General features: G+C 40.0%; 2 protein-coding genes across 2 annotated transcripts in view; one reads left to right on the top strand and one right to left on the bottom strand.

The window, feature by feature from the left end:
- The window catches only part of THSD7B (thrombospondin type 1 domain containing 7B), a 557,432-nt gene extending 543,063 nt beyond the window's left edge, over positions 1-14,369 (bottom strand). The window contains exons 1-2 of the mRNA XM_068949257.1: positions 13,615-14,369; positions 4,731-4,823 (exon numbers count right to left, since the gene is read on the bottom strand). The gene's annotated coding sequence lies outside the window, so the exon portion shown is untranslated. The remainder of the gene's footprint in view (positions 1-4,730; positions 4,824-13,614) is intronic.
- Positions 13,136-17,599, top strand: part of DARS1 (aspartyl-tRNA synthetase 1) — a 37,424-nt gene continuing 32,960 nt past the window's right edge. Inside the window, exons 1-2 of the mRNA XM_068949259.1 lie at positions 13,136-13,305; positions 14,383-14,440. Of these exons, the coding sequence (XP_068805360.1) occupies positions 13,234-13,305; positions 14,383-14,440 (130 nt within the window). The 5' untranslated portion in view covers positions 13,136-13,233. The remainder of the gene's footprint in view (positions 13,306-14,382; positions 14,441-17,599) is intronic.

Genomic DNA, 17,599 nt, shown 5'->3' with positions numbered 1-17,599 from the left:
TGAAATATCTCATAAGTCTGAACTAGGATACTACAAATGATGAACAGCCCTATGAATTTGTTTCTCCTTGCTAGTTACGGCGCTACCAGCTTCTTGTAGTTTACACAGTATATTTCACAGAAAATCTGTCTGGAACTTGTAATTGACCAAAAAGCCTTTACAGTAGCAAAGGCATATCTGAGGAGAGATGGGATGCACCTAAACTTCAGGTTCTGAAAGGTTTTATTCTCTGAAATTCTAGAGGGGTCTGAGAAGCTCTGTGCAACAATTTAAAAATCTAACTCAAGCCCAGGTAGCTGCAGAAATATAGTACAGGCATGACTTTTATCCTGCAGTAAAAGCTTCTCAGCAGAGGAAAATGAAGGACAGTTAGAGAGCAAGTAATGGCTCTCTGATTCTGTAGAAGAGCTCGTACCACCTACAGAGAGAGTTAAAACAAGATTATTTTCCTTTGCTATTCTATGCCAATCTTAGTTTACAGCCTTAACTTTGACTATTGAACCATAACTTGAAGTGCTATTCAACCTGCTCTAGAAAAGGTATTTTACACTTCTGACTTAAAAAGGCTGAGAGCTTGATAGAGAAGCCCAGGAATAGCCACAGCAATAGCATAGGTAACCTGTTCTCTTTGAATGTACAAATCACTTCCTCATTCCCAAGACAAAGATTGAATGTCCCATCCCTCTCTTTAGTTGTAGCGAACGGATATTGTACAGGAAGAAATCAGTCACCACCTCTAGATAACATCACAGACAAATACATAAAACAAAGGCGTTTCACAGCTCAAACATCCAAAGTCAAAACTAGTTTATTAGGCATTTTCTCTCTTTTTTTTTTGTTTACTGTATTTTGAATCAATTTCAAAGTGCAAGGGACTAGATGATATAAAGACAATTCTAGCTTTATCGGCTCAGTGAGTATAACTAATTACACTTTCTTAATCCTTTTGTTTGCTGCATTTATTTCTCTGTTGTTATTATTCTTGTTTGCTGCTCTTATATAAAATATGTACTTTTTGTATTCCCTTTGCAAAACCTACATTCTCCCTCCTTCCCAGCTGCTTAATTTTGCTTTCTCTCACACAGAACCTTTTCTTTTCATTCCTGATGTGCATGCCTATGACCTATACCTCAGCTGGTGTCACCTCAGAATTCAAATTTCCCTCCAATCTGAGGCAAATTACTCTGAATAAAATCACTTTATAAATTTATCCAACCTTCACCAGAGGTTAAAATTTCTTTTTTATGGTCAGAAACATTTCAGCTTGCCAGACATATTCCAGCAAAACCTTCTCTTGATTCCTAATGTAAAGAGCCATAGGTCATTTTTTCTGAAAGTAAAAATGAAGTACGGAATAAGAAACATAGTTCACTAATCTAACCAACCATGGAGACAGCTTCCACACTAGATACGGTTCCTATTTACACTTAGGAGTTAGTGTATACAAGAAGAATTGGGCTCTTGAAGACGTAACAGGAAAAGAAAACATCCTTCCATTTACATCAGAGATGTCTCTTAGACTCCAAACGGGAGGTAGATACTCAGGGAAAGAGATTGAATACTATGGTAATGGGCAGAACAGTAACAGAGGAACACCTACCCCTACAGCCATTCTTTAAAAGGTACCATATGAGCATGTCAGCCTGTGAGCAGAACCTAACACACGGTGGAGTGCTGCGTGGTGGAGGAATGAAAGGAGCAGACTATCCATCAGAGAGCCAGGAAATAATCTTGTCTTCCCACTATGTTACTACTGATAGTACAAACACCTGTGCAGGCCATCCTGGACAACAAAGTTATTCCATGTGGTTTGAGTAACTCCTCCTTCCACTCATGCAAAATTCAGAGAAGAGGGAAAGGGATCCCGGATGCCACATAACCTTATGGTGACCTTAGTAATAGGTACTCTGAAAATACACTATGGTTTAACATGAAATTACAGACTTAATCTATCACTTGCATTCATCAGCCATACTACCTAGTTCCAACACCTTTTTTAGATCTCACAAACTAAGAAGTGTTATAGTGCATTAGAAGTCTACAAACTTACTCTCAAACAGAGATATAACCTACAACTTGCCATCTCCTTGGTTCTTCGGCTCTAAAATAACACAGACTACTAATGATTCAACATTTCCTCTCAACGGTACAGCCTCTCAAGCATGAGGTTCAGAATTTTGATATTATATAAAAAAACACATTTCCAAATTCACTGAGAAAAGTGAATTATAGTAGTGAATTACTACTTGCTCTAGTAATCATGCCCAAGCCAAGAAAAACGAGTGTCTCTTTGAACAGAAGGCCCAGTAGCTAAACAGTAAGTGAAAAAAAGGATATATTAAAATCTTGCTCTCCTGTTCAACCTTGGGTTAAGCAGCTGTCCATATACCAGAGATTTTATGACACATACAAACAGAACCCCGCCTATTATTATGCATTAGAAAGTGAGCTTTCAATATGAGATGCCCTCACTTGCTTCACTGTACCTGTTCAAAATATATGAATTGCAGCTACTGAGAAATGCAGAGAAATTATTCCACAGTAAATGCTTTTATTATTTTAGTATCCATATATTTTGAACAGCAAGTCTTCTTATACATCTTTCTTAATGTTAACTTTGTGATCATGCATTAGTGTTTTCCTTTATCAAAGTAGAAAGAGAGAAATGGACAAGAAGGAAAGTAAGTTGCATTTCCATTTTCCTATTGTTGGTAACAATCATTATTGCATGAATTTAAATGCCTTTCTCATATCCTCTTAAAAAAATCAATATAGATTGCTTTAAAATAATTGTTCTTTTAAATGCTCTGTTAAAAATCCACAACTAAAGGTTTAAGGGTTTTTTTTTCAGATTAACTATGGAAATCAGAATAGCTTGATCTCACATGTCATTATGGAAATGTTATATCACAAAACAAATCCAACTGGATGCAAGAATTTGTTCGCAAGAGTGACTCAAATTCACAGTTTGTAGTGCCACAAATAAATGCAGTAACTGTGAAAAGATGACTAAACTGCAGTAGATGGCAGACAACTACCCACTTTGCTTTCTGGTTCTTCTATAGTATTCTTCATCATCTCCTTTTAGAGGCAAATTGATCTAAACCTCACTCTTTAAAGAACACAGTATCTTGAATCTCTTTCAAGAACTTTTGAGATGATCGTTTTTGACGAACTTTTGAGAAGAGTTCATTCTTGACAGCCTTTGGTCAAGGCTGGTGGTTTTGAAAAACAAGACTGTTTATCACGTTTTTCTCTTAGTTTAGGACAGTGGTTGATATTTACCATATGGACAAGCATTACGATGTAGGTCGTCAGTATTGACATCATGCTTCCAATAAAAAAGTTTCAGGTAAAAATAAATTCTCTGAATTTAAACAATCTCTTCAAATTTAAGTAATTAAAAAAAGAAAATAAGTGTTTAGAGTGCAATAATTATACCTCTCAACACCGAAACTTTGGGGTGAATACACTAGTGCATCTGAATTCAACATACCTGCTACAGTCAGAAGCATTCTGGTACATCAGCCATTGTCTGCAGGCAGAAAACTGAGGGAGTCATTAACCCTCCTTTTGCTACATGGCAATTGAGAAAGTTTCAGAACGAAAAAAAAATCTGATCTAAATAGAGTTTGATCTTCTCTTCAGAAACAAATAGTATGAGTGAAAACTTGCCTCACTGTTCTTATTTAGGCCATTGCATGATACTTCATTCCTGATAGACATGCTGTAAAGCATGTCATTGCTTATTTCGCTTACTGATCTAGGACTTAGGGCTTTTATATAAGATAAATATAACAGTTCATGGAAGACAACCAGAGCTCTTTTCTCACCTCCAAAGCTGAAAGTAAAAAATCATAATTACAAGTCCAAAAAATCGACTTAATCCCACAACTGTGGAAAGGTGAACCCTCATTAGATCTCTAGGTCTTTCTAAGAGAATTTAAATAGATAATGTTCAAGAAACCTGAAGGTTAAAGATTCCAAATACTGCAGACAAAGGAAGAGAGTAAAGCCCCTCACAAAGAATGCCTTTCTAGTAACTGAACTAACTCATGCTTGTGTTCTGCTGGTACTGTTACTCACATATGCACTAAGGAAAAGGCAATTTTCTAAATAGGCAAGGATCAAATCATACAGAGGTTCATACATTTTTTTAAAGAAATACCTCCAAAAACATACAGAAACCAGGAAGAAATCAACATGGGGAAGGCTGTTTTTCCCAGACTAGGTAAGAACTGTTGCATTCTCCACAAATTACAGTTTCTGAGAAGTTTTAACAAATAACGCACTAGCAAAGCCCAGTCATTTGCTTTCTTGTATTTACAGAAGTATTTTGAAACAAAAAGATTAAAAGTGCTTTACAAATGTAATATATAATTATTATACTATTGGCAGACAGAAGTGCATTTTTCACATGCAGGAGAAAGAACTCCTAAAACATGCACTTTCACGCAGAAATTTTCAAACACTTGCTTAAAGAATAAACCAACATACTTTCACTTGCTGTTAATAATTTCGACTAGATTTGGTACAGTTGCCAACTGGATGGATGCATACAACATTTCTAATGTAACTGCTGTTTGTGTAACATCTGAAAAACAGGAATTCAGGACAAGATGTCCCTCTTATAAATGAAAAAGATGTAAGAGAGAGGGAAAAATAAATTTCCCTCTTCGAGGTTCTGCATCACAATACAACTATGAGACAATGTTGCGTTTAACACTAACCCGTCCAGCTGGCTTCTTTGCTTTCTCAATAGCCTCCATAGCTTCCTTGTGTTGTTTTCTAAGGTCTTCCTTTGGCTTGCCATGTTTATAGCACTAGGAGAGGAAGAAACAAAGCAATTGTAAAGCTTGTTAAGAAGCAGTTCACATGCTATTAAAGGTGACCTTCCCACTTCCAGTTCTATTTGTTCTCCTTCTTTTCCAAAGTGGGTCAAATCTTTCTAAATCTGAGCTCTCTCAACAGCAAGGTCTCTGAGAAGAGCATTCACAGCTAAGTCCTGAGCTGTCCTAAGCTTCTGAAAAGATTATATCCACATTCAAACATACAGAGAAACAATCATATGATAGTAAGTTGGAATCTACAGGTATATTAAAGTACAACACAACTCTAAGCAGACTTCATATTGGATGGAAAGACTGTTAGAGTATTGTTAGGTTCAGCAGTGCAGTCAGCACAGTGGTAGTCTCCAAATGAAGAAAACTCAAGATGCAAATTTTAGAATTATGCACTCTATAGATGAATACGCATTTGCAAACTGCTGTACGCTATAAGCTACTGCCCACTGGCACCTTTTCAATTGCTCATCACACTAAACATTAATGGAGGTTACTAATCTTTTCTCTGCTGTCTGTTCATGATAGGATTTCCCATTCTGTTTCAGGTAAGGTCAGCCAGTTTAGCTTAAACAGCAGTGCTTTGCTAATCTGGATGATTTTGTCTGAAATGGACAGTTGTACATTTGTGTGAGTAGTTCAGCCAGATGGTCTAGAGGTGTGATTTCACATTATACTTAATATGGTGTAAATGCAGGTTACCACAGAGGCTAACCTTTAAGAGAGTAGTGTGGGCAGACTCTTTCTGACCTAGGTGAACCGGTAGGAAAGGCTACTGTCACTGGCCTGCTGTTAGATGTTCATTAGGGAGCATATGCAGTTTTTCATATTTTTCATCCACATCATCTTCTCTGAAAAATTTTCTGCAGCTTGATCCTTCAAGTGATGAAAACTTGCATCAAGTTACTGAACCTAACGGTGGTCAGCTTTGTTAACCGTTTCTCCTCAAAGAAGGCAGTTGAGGCTTTGGCGTTTTGCTAGTGTCTCTCTTAAGTTGACACTCAAGGCAAAACCAGGGCAAATGTAGCTATCTGATATAACAAATTGTAAGATATATGTTTTAAGTATATTTCACCAGGTGTAACTTAGTATCTTCCATTATCTTATTTTCCAGTCAGTGGGGTTCAAGCATACAGATCATGGAATCTGAAATCCAAGTATAAGAGTATGAATAACCACCAGATAGAGCATCACAGTCATATAGTTAAATCATATACAGCAGCCAAACACAAATTAACAGGAATGTCCTCAACAATCCAAAAATGGAGTCATCTGTCAAGGTCTGGAAAACAGAAGCTTCTGCAAGGAACCCTGCTGTCAGGTAAAGTATTTAGTCATTCTGAACGAGGGACAGTTAAAAGAGAAACATATTAGGATTTGTATTTTTGCTTTTAAAAATGACAGGGAATATGATGGGTTAATCACCCTGTTTATCTGTTTCTCTGTTACGGACTGTGAACCATATACTCATCATTTTTATGAGCTATAACAAGGAGGAGAAGGTGGGGGAAGCCCTCACAGTAGAATAAACTAATGAAATAGTAGTTCTGCATGCACTCCCCACAATCCTAAACACCATAAAGTTTACAAATGTCTACAAGTTTTGCTCAGCAGAAAGAGGAGAGAGGAAGTACAGCGATGAAAAGTAGTTGCAGTTTGTATAGTATACAGTTCATATTAGTATCCCCAGACTTGTACTATGCTGCAGATATGCGTATTATTTAATCACACTGTTTGCTCAGAGTGGAAAATTGATATTGAATATGGCATCATATTCTCCTGCTCACTCTATAAGAAACTAACAAAGCACATTTCTAGAACTCAGAAATGTATCACATTAAAACATGACATACACTAGGCTTGCACAGTGAGGTGTTCAAAATGAAGGCCCAAGCCTCGCAAAGATGTGATAAACTTTGCATTCTATGTAATCCCACTATCTGAAATTTAGAGGAACCTGAGTATCTAGGTATCCAGGTCGTTCTGAAAACATCATTTCAACTCCCTGCAAACTAATTAACTTCAAGTCAACACACAACATTTGTCAATCTATTCTGATCAAATTTAAGATCTATACTATTTCTAACCGACATGTGGGAGCTATCCATAAAGGACCACCAGTACAGAAATTTAAATGATAAAAGTGTGTCTACATTTTTTCCCCAACATGAAAATGACTATCCTTTCTTTGTCTGAAGTTCAAGAAAAAAAAAAAAGCCAATAAACTGAGAACAAATATAAACAAAAAAGAAATCTCCCCAAATAAAATGCTAATAACTATAAGAAATTTAGACTAAAAGATTGTAACCTTTACAACAGAATTTGTTGAATCTTTTTTCAAATCCCGTATCAAATAAAATTTATTTTTCTTATGGAGGCAAAGGCTGAATTCATACCTAATTCAAATGGCATCACCCTAGTGAGATGGAATTATCTCAGTTTACAGAAGGAGAGGTTTGACCCCAACTGTGCTTGCCTGAAGAGCAAGCTTTTCTCTGGTAGAGAAAAGCTTGAGCTATAATAACAGAGTCTGCAGAATGACCCATATTACCTTTTGGCTGAGTACTACTTTTAGCAAGCTTTAGCAGTTTATCTTCACTATATGGTAATGATGACTTTTCTCAGACACAAAGAATTATGGTTTTTATCAATGGTTCATGCCAAATCCAAGTCCTTAAAAGAAATCAGCCCAAAGCAGGTGCACAGAGCTGTCAGACCTTGAAATTTGTTTTGAAACCAACCACCTGTTAGTGTAATTGTGTAGCTGTTTTTCCTGGCTTATGGGATTTTAGTTCAGCTGTTGTTCTCATGCTAACGTTTATTTCCTCTAGGAATCAGTCTGTCCACTTACACTAACCTACAAATTTCTATGTGACTATCTTCACAGAGTCTGATTCAGTGTGTACATGCAAAATGTCTGTTGTAGCACCCTTAATCAACAGTATACTTTGTTTGCAAAATAGCTCATAATTGCTGTAGGAAAATGTCTGAAAAATAGTATTTAACATCCTCTGTCTCATATCACGTTTAATCATTTAGATGATTCGTCTCTGATCCTTGTTTGTTTTAAACTGCAACAAAGAGCACTTAATCTTAATGGATGATCTCAAAGATCAGATTTAATGTTGGTGCCTGACTCACGTTTTACTGATAACAGAGCACTGTTCCTGCCACTGAAAGAAAGTCTGAGTCAGGATTCCAATTAAAACCTTCTGTTTCTAAAGGTTTATAACTTCACCAGAAGTTTACTCTGCATTACAAGTTAGCAAAGAGACTCTCAGTGCAAAGGCACACTTACTTGGAAAAAAAAAAAAAAAAAGAAAGCAAAAATCTGCTTATATGTGAGATGTAAGGGTAAAAATTATTACCAGAAAGATAATGACTTAAGATGCTTTTTGTAAGAAAGAATTGGCATTTAATAAATAACAATGGGCTTGTACTTAAGGGGCCAGTCAGAATTGCAGTTCCTTTATTCTCCAGATTGCTGTTTTCAGCACCCTTTGGACATAAGCCACCCCAGAAAAGGAGTTGGACACTTGGATCAGAACAATAGCTCAGCTGTTCATGAAATGAATGTCTCCTTGAACAGTCAGTCCCAGTCATCCTGCAGCTCCACACTGCCCTCCAGGGAGGACTGTCCACAAAGTCACAATGTATCCCTCAGTTTACCCCTGTCAGAGGATGATTCCTTGGGAGTAAATATATAAAGCAAGTATGAAAAAGTATAGCTGACATGAACATAAAAATATTCATAAAATATCTCATGACACAAAACAGTAAAAGCTAAATTATGAAGACTAAATATTCCGTGTGTTCTTATACATGCACAGATAACTGCTTCCCAAATGCCTTTTTCAAGCATCATATAAAGGAAACAATAAACAATTTATGGGTAACAGATCATAAATATATGCAGTGCTGTATGTCCAATGGGCATAGATATTTCATCTTGTAAGACATGATTACTTGGTTTATGCATGGCATGAAACGTGAGTTGTTTGCAGCTACTTAAAACCATTTGGGACACAATAAACTGTTGTCGAGATTTATCCTATTTAAATGTATTGCCCATCCCTGACCATAGAGCATGTTGTCTTGTATTTATCAGAAGGAACACTTCTAAAACGGACTGAGAAACTCGATTGTTATCATTGTCTTAACTTAAAAAGACTACACCTTTGTATAGAGTTCTGTTAAAAGAAATCCTGCTGCTTATCATAAGCACGTACTTCCCCAAAGTTCCTGTTTTTTTAGAAGTCTTATTAATTGCAAATGTTGTTTACTAGAGGAAAACCATGATTGAAGCTGTAAAACAAAGAGAATAGTGGTAACTTTAATCCTTTCAATAAGCCTTTGTTTCCCATTGACTAAAAACTTCCTAAAGGAAGTAGAGCTGCGAAAATCCAGGAAGGAATTAGATTTGCCAAATTCTGCTCCTACTTGGATTTAGATGCAAAGCCTTTGTTATTCGTTGTACAAATGTTTGAGTAAAAAAAGAATGATCAAATAAAAAAATGCATTTTTACCAAGGTTGAAAATTATAAATAGAAGAGCTTTCCCTATCACAGAATACATAACTTAAAAATAAATATTACATTCATTTTTTAGCTGCTGCTGCATTTTTTCAGTATTTTTTTTTCTTCTGGTTATCTAAGGAGAACTCAGATACTGGTCTGATAAGGATCATACAAGAACCTAGATAAGTAAATGAACATGGGAAGAAAAATAAAAATGCAACTTCTTACTTAAATTAAGCATGATTTGCAGCATGTAAAAGAAGAGAAATCTTTAAAATCCCTTTCCATGACAACGAGTAATTGCATACTGGAAAGTGTACTACTGTGGCAATAAAGCTGAATTCCCTGAAGGCCTTTCAGAGACACTACCAATTTGTTGTGTATCTTTTTTCCACATGCTCATTTTAACACTGTACCAGCTCATGCTCTCCAGGATTTAACTAGCCAAACATGTAGAGTCTAGGTGAGCATTCTCACTTATTCCATAGGCCAGAGGCCCTTTTAATTTCTTATCCTAAAATAACTTAAATGCAATTCCTACCTCCTTCCCACAAAAGCACTGTATATTTAAATGCCCATTTCTTGTTCAAGAGTACACTGGAATATTAGAGAATATTTGAGCTACCATTCTTGTAAAGAAATGCTAAGAATAGACCATGAAAGGTGCTGACTACTTTGTCATGATTTCGGTGGAAGTGTTGCTTAGCATATTCTAACACTCAGCTCTTAAGTACCAACAGCTCTACAGTTTAACAAAGGTGTGTCAGAGGTTTGGCCACGCTTAGCTGGATCATTGACTCAGAAACATTAAGCTATGCAAGATCCAGCAGCCAAGAGCAGGCAAAGAAACGTTGTATTTCACATCATGTCCAGCTCTATCTACTGCTAGCTCAAACCATCAAGTACAGAGACGCCAACTGGGTGTGATCTTCAGCCTAAGCAGAAACAAATACCTCTGTATCCCTAATGAGATGCACTAACAATTCTGCTATGGAAATACCCATCTAACCTTTGTAACACTGTTACACATTTGACCCAATTTTTGGAGTAGCTTCAGTTTAGGCTTTGGCGGTTGCTAATGTTTAAATATCTAGGACACATTAAATGACACCATTTATGCTGACTTAAAACTTGCTTTAAGATGTTCCTGTATGTTAATAGATATGTGGAGAATATTTTCAGTATTCATTGACAGACCCTAAAATCACAAAAAAATGTTTTAGTGGGATAAAATCATAACAGGTCAATGAAGAGGAGAGAGTAGAGAGGGGAGAGGAGAGCAGAGGAGAGCAGAGGAGAGCAGAGGAGAGGGGAGGAGAGGGGAGAAAAGAGAAGAGAAGATGATTTCTGCATTCTACTTTTAATCACAACACTTGACAACTCTCTCCCTTTAAGATGGAAAAGCCAGTTTTAATTTAAACTACAAACTGTTGACCAGGCCTCAGCTTGCCTTTGCAATTCACTGTATGCCTGAGGGATGAATTATTTAGCATTAGCACATGGTATGTCATGTCTTGTTACTTAAGTGTAATATGGCTCCCATCCAGCTATCCCCGCAGGGCTGCCCGATTGGCTGTGGGTGATGTCATTTCCATTTGGTAATCCTCAGCAGAGCCCCTGGAGACGACGCTGGCCTCCCAGCCCCTCTGCCTCCAACCTGGGCCCAGCAGCGGGTTTACTCCTACTTATCGCTCTAAGGTTCACTGCAGGTACTGCTCCAATTAAATGATTTTCAATAACAGTGCAATGAAACAGAAGGTGCAGCAGATAAGCTACATCACTTTTACATAGTATCGTTTTCTTTATAGAAAACTTGTAACAATTTTTGTGAGATGCATATAGCAGAACACCAGACTAAATTTCTGCCAAAGCTTCAAATCAGTTCACAAATTGTGAAGGGTTTATTTAACCAAAATATAAAAATAAATATTGGCAGTAAAGCTTTTCTTTCTAAAATTAATTTGTTTTCTATTTGCAGCGTATTGTAGATTTTTTTCTCTAAAAAAAGTGCTCCTACATTGCAAGAGAAAGGGATTCTGGAGAAATTACCTTAGAGCACAACTCTGGAAAATGCTTCTTCTAAAAGACTGGCAACTAAATAGTTAACTACAGTGCCTTTACATGGTCATCTTTTGTTTTTAGTCAATACCCTCATTATTTTAAAAGGATACTTCCTACAAAACCACCTTCAGATTATTTGCCCATATAGGTAATAGTCATTATGCCATTCACTATTGGAAGGCTTCCAGCATAAAAATAAGAGTTACAGGGTTGTTTCGCTTTTAATGAATTTTAGAGCAAAGTCAGTGCAATGCCGAGAATTACAGGGCAGTTTCAGTGTGGTACAGATGGTACTGTCTACTCAGTGGTGAGGCACAAGCTTTGCATTTGCCTGACAGTTAAGGTTCAGCAGCGGTTCTGCTCAGCCTTGTATTCTAGATGACAGGTAACAAAAATACAAGTGACAAGCCCTGAGAAAACTAAGTGTTTTGTTACTGTTAGATTCTTGTTTAAATAGACTACATGATACTCTCAGAACTTCGTTTCTTGTGGTGAGGAGGTATGTAAACTGACTGTGATTTGTCTTTTCTGCTGCTGGATCTCAACTTCTTGCAATATAGTGTTCTGCATTAGAAGAAAGGATTTTGTGAAAATAATGTGGTCTTGTAGCAGTGAAGTGCGTAATTCTACGAGACAGAGACAGTAGGGGAACTTTGCAAGGGGAATCCCACAAGAAGAGACACTGAACCAAGGTAGTACAAACTGCTCTACAATAAACAACTGTAAGGCAGGAAACGAAGAACACCAATCGATACTGCAAGAGGGATTGTTAGTCAAATGTGAAAATTCAAAACTGCAATTTAAATCAAGACTGCTAACTCCCTCTTCTCGTATTGCAAAAAATAAGCACACTATGGCCATACGATTCAACAGCTGCTCAGAACTTTGATTTTAGACATTTGAAAGTTGGCACCTGCAGCAAGTCCTAGCCTCATACTGCAGCATTGATTTAAGCACCCAGCCAAAGGGAAACACCTGGATTTGCTCTTACGTACATTCTCTACAAATTACTCGACCTACTTGGGTTTCTAGCTAACTGATAAGTAGCAGGATTAGGAGGCAGATAGGAGAGTAAAGTGCTGCCAGGGTGAGCACTGGCAAATAGATATTACGTGCAAGACGGGACAAAATTGGACTTTGGTTTGCCCACTCAGTTCAACCAAGTACGTCAGCACAAGCTTGCCCCTGTCGCCGTAGCTGACAAATCTAACACGTTACCTCACACCCTAATGTGTCACATTGCAAAGTAGGGCAACTGAGGACCAAACCCATCCGCTGCGCTCCATCCTGGCTCCAGAGTCAAGGCCTAGACGAGCACAACCGCTGCCAGCCTCGGCCAGCTGCGCTGCGCGTGACAGCCTTCGGCTCAGTATCACGGTGCCTGGCTGGAGGCCCTGAGCCCTGTCACGCAGGTAGCCGCCGCTTTGTGAAAATAATAAGGGTAACTTCGACGGCCGCTAGCCTTGTGAAGCGAGCGGGGGGGCTGCCACACAAAAGCCTTCGTTGTCCCTACCTGCCATAAGGGAGGCAAGCTAGAGCCCCCCGCGGGGCCGCGGCGGGGACCGGTAAGCGCGCGCCCCTGCCCGGGCGGCCGTTAGCCGGGTGGGGGAGGGGGGAGCCGTTAGGCGCCTCCGCGCGGCGGCGGCGGCGGCGGCAGCGGCAGCGGCAGCAGCAGCAGCTCTCGCGATAGGACGCTGCGCCCCGCCCCGCCCCGCCGCCGCGCTCTCGCGAGAGGGGCGCGTGCAGCAGCGGCGCGGCGTGGCGGCGGGTGGGGGCTGGGCCGGGCCGTGAGGGGCCGGGAGAGCTGCAGCGAGATGCCGAGCGCGGCGGGCCGCGGCCAGGGCCAGGACCGCCGCCCGGACAGCGCCGAGCCGCCGGCGGCCGATGTGGGTCTGCCGGAAGGAGGGGGCGAGCGCGGGGTCGGGAGCTCCCGGCCCGAGGCGGGGAAGGGGCTGAGGCCGAGGCCGAGGCCGAGGCGGGGGGGGGGGGAGCGGAGCAGGGCCGGGCCCGGCGGCTGGGCCAACTCCGGCTTTTGCCCTGCCTGCCCTTGCCCTTCCCGTCGTCGGGTACGTGCTTGGGCGAGGGACTCTGCCCTCTGCGGTCCCCTGGGCGCCTCCGGCGTCGGAGCTCCGCGTGTGCCGGGGGAGGAGGCCCCGCTGGAGCCCGTCCCTGCGCCCCTGCCCCCCAGTCGTCACCTGCGGAACCGGGCCGCTGCCGTGGGGCCTGGCAGGCGTTTGGGTCCCATACTCGGAGAGGGCGGGTAGGCGTGGAAAGTCGTAGGCCGGTGTTGTTTCGGAAGGGAAATGTTAATCATGGGCCTTCAGTGCGTTTTGTTGTAAGGTCGAGGTTGCTTTGTGCTGAAAGGTGAAAAATGCACCGCTAGTAAGGAACTCTGCGCTTCCCTAAAGATGACACGTGGGTCACTGCTCATCCAAAGCACAGGAACCCAGACTCTCAAATAAAATATGTAAAATGACCTTCTGTTCATATATTGAACAGAATAAAAAGGAATAAATATTTTTTTTCTAAGAAATGAGTGAACTTTTGAGGGGCATTATATTTAGATTTGTGATCCATTTCCCAAAAAGGCTCTGTCCCCCTGCATATTGCCTAATAGATTTTGTTAGCTGCCTGTGAGGCTTGCTTTGGCTGTGACACCAGCATGTGATCCGCCTGGTTTCTCAGTGCAGCCAAATACAGAAAAGGTATATTTAGCAATGGATCTTCTTCTGTAGGATTTAAATACATTTTCAGGAGTAGGTGCTTTATAAGTATTCATACTAACTTCTATGTAGAAGTCACATATATTTATCAGCATATGTTATAAATAACCAAGGAATGATCCTAATGTATGTACTTCATTATTTTGCATTACCCCAGTTAATTCTGTAATGATTTTATTCATGCTTTTGTGTGCATTTCTTTGATATGTGATTCTTGTATGTTTCTCACCTCCATTTTAGGATTATGCTAAGGAAAGATATGGAGTGTCATCAATGATACAATCCCAAGAGAAACCAGGTCAGTTAAAAAAACTTTTTTTAAAAGTTTAAAAAAAGAGGAAAAGAAGAAGTTATGTATTAGGCATCTTCATTACTTATTTGAAAAATCATTTACCGAACTGTTTTTCATTCATTGAAATCCTGTTGGCATTCTTTCCCTTTATTTTAATACATTTGGCGTTCGCGAAACTGCATCTGAAGAGCTGTGTCAGTTTTGGACTCTCCAGTGCAAGAAAGGCAGTGACGTTCTGGAGCAAGTCTAGTGGAGGGCTACCAAAAAGGTCAGGAGACTGGAGCACAGGATCTCTGAGGAGAAGCTGAGTAAGCTCAGCTTGTTCAGCCTGGAGAAGAGAAGGCTGCGGGATGGCATTGGGTGGTCAGATATTGGAACTGGGCCCGGAGAGGTTATGGAATCTCCATCTTTGTCCTTGCCTGGACAAGGCCCTGAGCAACCTGCTTCCAGCACGGAGCCGAACACGGAGCACGAGAGACCTCCATAGGTCTTTTCCAATATATGTGATTTTAAGATATATTATAGGGCAGGGGAAAAACTGAAGCCAAAAGCAGTAGATGTATGTACTAAATAGCTTACTAGGTATTAGCATTGACCTCTAAGGTCATAAATCGAAACACTGCTCTGTATCCTAGTATTGAATCTTCATACACCACCACAATGAAGATGAAAAATAATTTGTCAGCTTAAAATAAGCTTGAAGTAAGCGTAGATCTCTTCTTTTGAAATTACTGGCAATTTTTGTCTGTGTCCACCACTGCAGGCTTGACTTCCTTGGATTAAATTATTTTTTATGAAGTACCATACCATTCCAGTAAGACTGATTAACACTAAAAGTACTGAATCCTGGGATGTCAGGGTTTTTATTTTTTTGGAGCAAGTTCTTCTATGGCTTGCTGCAACAATACTCTCTCTGAGTAAGATATCTGTCTGCTTCTGTGGCCTTCGTTACATATGAGCATCAAATCAATTTTATATATGTATATATGTGTGTGTGTGTGCATTTATGTGTGTAAGTATATCTTATATAAATGTTTATGAGTGGATTTTATCATTATTCACATCATTGTAAATTCAGGAAATAGTAATTTTATAGGGATTGGGGAATTGGAATTTGGGAAAGACTTGTCAGCTAGAGAATTACATCCCAGGCCAACATGCTAAGAAGTACTAATCTGTTCTTCGTATTCTTTAAAGCATGAAATAGTAAAATTGTGGAATGAGAGAAGGTAATACAATGGCTTCTTGTATCTTCTTCATAATGGAATGTTAAAAAAAAAAAAAAGGCACATCGTCTGTTATCATACACACTTTTTTTCCCCTAAATGATTGTTTTGGTTGACCTCTCTTAAGGAGGGAATATAGGAAGAGGAGCAGCCACAAAAGCAATCATAAGTTGAAACCAATTCAAGGGGATCATCATGTCAAGAATATAGCAGGATGAGAAAGTCACTAGATACTGTATTAGGAATCATTATTGAGTAAAATATGTATTGGCTATGAAGAAAGGGAACTGAAGATGAAGTTCTATTACAACGTAAGTCTGTTCAACTGCTGGCTTCTGCCTCATGCTGGGTCTTCTGCTGATCCATTTCAGCATGCTTCAGAACTGCTAATAATGACTTGTTTAGCCAGCTTAGCAATATGAAAAAAAGTTGTCTAGAGGCCTGAGGAGTGCTGGAGGAGGCAGGAACACAGCTGTCCATAAGTTATGTTGGCTTAGGTTGCTGTGGAATCGTAACCTAGAAGGTAAAATAACGAGAAGCAGCTAACTTCTTGAAGTTAGCATCTGACCAGTTAAATTTCAGTATTGATTGTTGTGTGAAGGATTGCCCTGTTTCATCTCCTCTCCCTGCACACTTCTGCGATGGCACTTCCCTCACTATGGTTTTCTGCAAGCTATAACCCCTGTGCCAGTTTCACACCCTATAGCAAGCCGCTCTGTGAGAGCCCCAAACTGCGCTCACATGGTAGACCTATTCCTACTCTTTTGGGGGAAGCCAACCCTGCCATCTGTCTCATATTCAAAAGAAACACTCAAAAATACTGGAAGGGGGGGAACATATATGCAGAAAGCAAATGGTGAAAGCTATAGGAAGTGATAGGAAAAGGGCTGAGTGTTCTGTTGTCCCCTTTACCATCAGTCCTCATAAAAATAAATTTTCAGGCAATATATGGACAAGGTTGAGCAGTTTTTCCATTGGGCTTAAGACAGGACCTACTTCTATTCCTGCTGTTTAGTTTTTTAGGAGATGGTTACCCAGAACACCAAAATTAGGTAACAATAAAAAAAAAAAGCCTATAATAAAAAGAAAACCAAGATCAGCCTAGTCCCTTCCTCAAGGTAGATAGATACCCTCTTTTTTAAGGATTCAGTACTTACTGCCAGGGAGAGCTCTTACCAAAGGACTCACAGGGGAGTGAAATCATCAGTTAGCATCAGCAGGATATATGTGCTGTTCCCCAGAGTATTCTGCTTGGATTGACTGTCTTGGAGAAACTGCTGTTGAGGGTGGGGGGGGCCAAATGTGGGTGCTCCCATCTGTTTGTAGTGTGTTAATTTTGTTTGTTTCTGGAGTTCATGTGAGTATGTGCCATTTCTAGGTAAGAATAATGAATTGTAAGATATGCGCAGATCCCCATACAATCTGGTAATTGGAGCCAACAGGCAGTACAGGCAGCACAGTTGTGGGTAGGAGCAGGATTGACGTCCTCAACACTGTTGCTCTTAGGTTTGCTGTGGTACTTGAACTGTACTGAGGACACTAGCCAGACATGGGAGGGAAGCTCAGACTGATCAGGACAAATTGTTCTCCCTTTCCAAGGGGTAGAGTTGTTGTCATTCCTCTGTGCTCATAGATTCTCGTTCCTCTCCAGGCCAAATAAAACTTCATTTGTTCACAAAATTTTTTCATAGGTACTCCACCCTGCTATACTGATCTCACACACACCTGTGCCTTCATTCTTGGCCCACTGAAGTCTTTTTTTTTTTCTGCTAATATTGGCTGCCCTGCCTATCTGGTGTGCTCACTTCCCCTTACATCATGTCTTTACAGTCCTTTCTGCCTGCTTTAGACTATGACTGCTAGTAAAACTCCATTTGCCATTCCCTTTTCCTCCGTTCAGTCCCATTACTTTCATCTCCCCTCCCTGGAAGCTACTTTA

Source organism: Struthio camelus, chromosome 6 (genome assembly GCF_040807025.1).
Source record: "Struthio camelus isolate bStrCam1 chromosome 6, bStrCam1.hap1, whole genome shotgun sequence".
NCBI classification, from domain to species: Eukaryota; Metazoa; Chordata; class Aves; order Struthioniformes; family Struthionidae; genus Struthio; species Struthio camelus.
The sequence above is the reverse complement of the archived record's forward strand: the minus strand, read 5'-3'. Positions and strand labels throughout refer to the sequence as shown.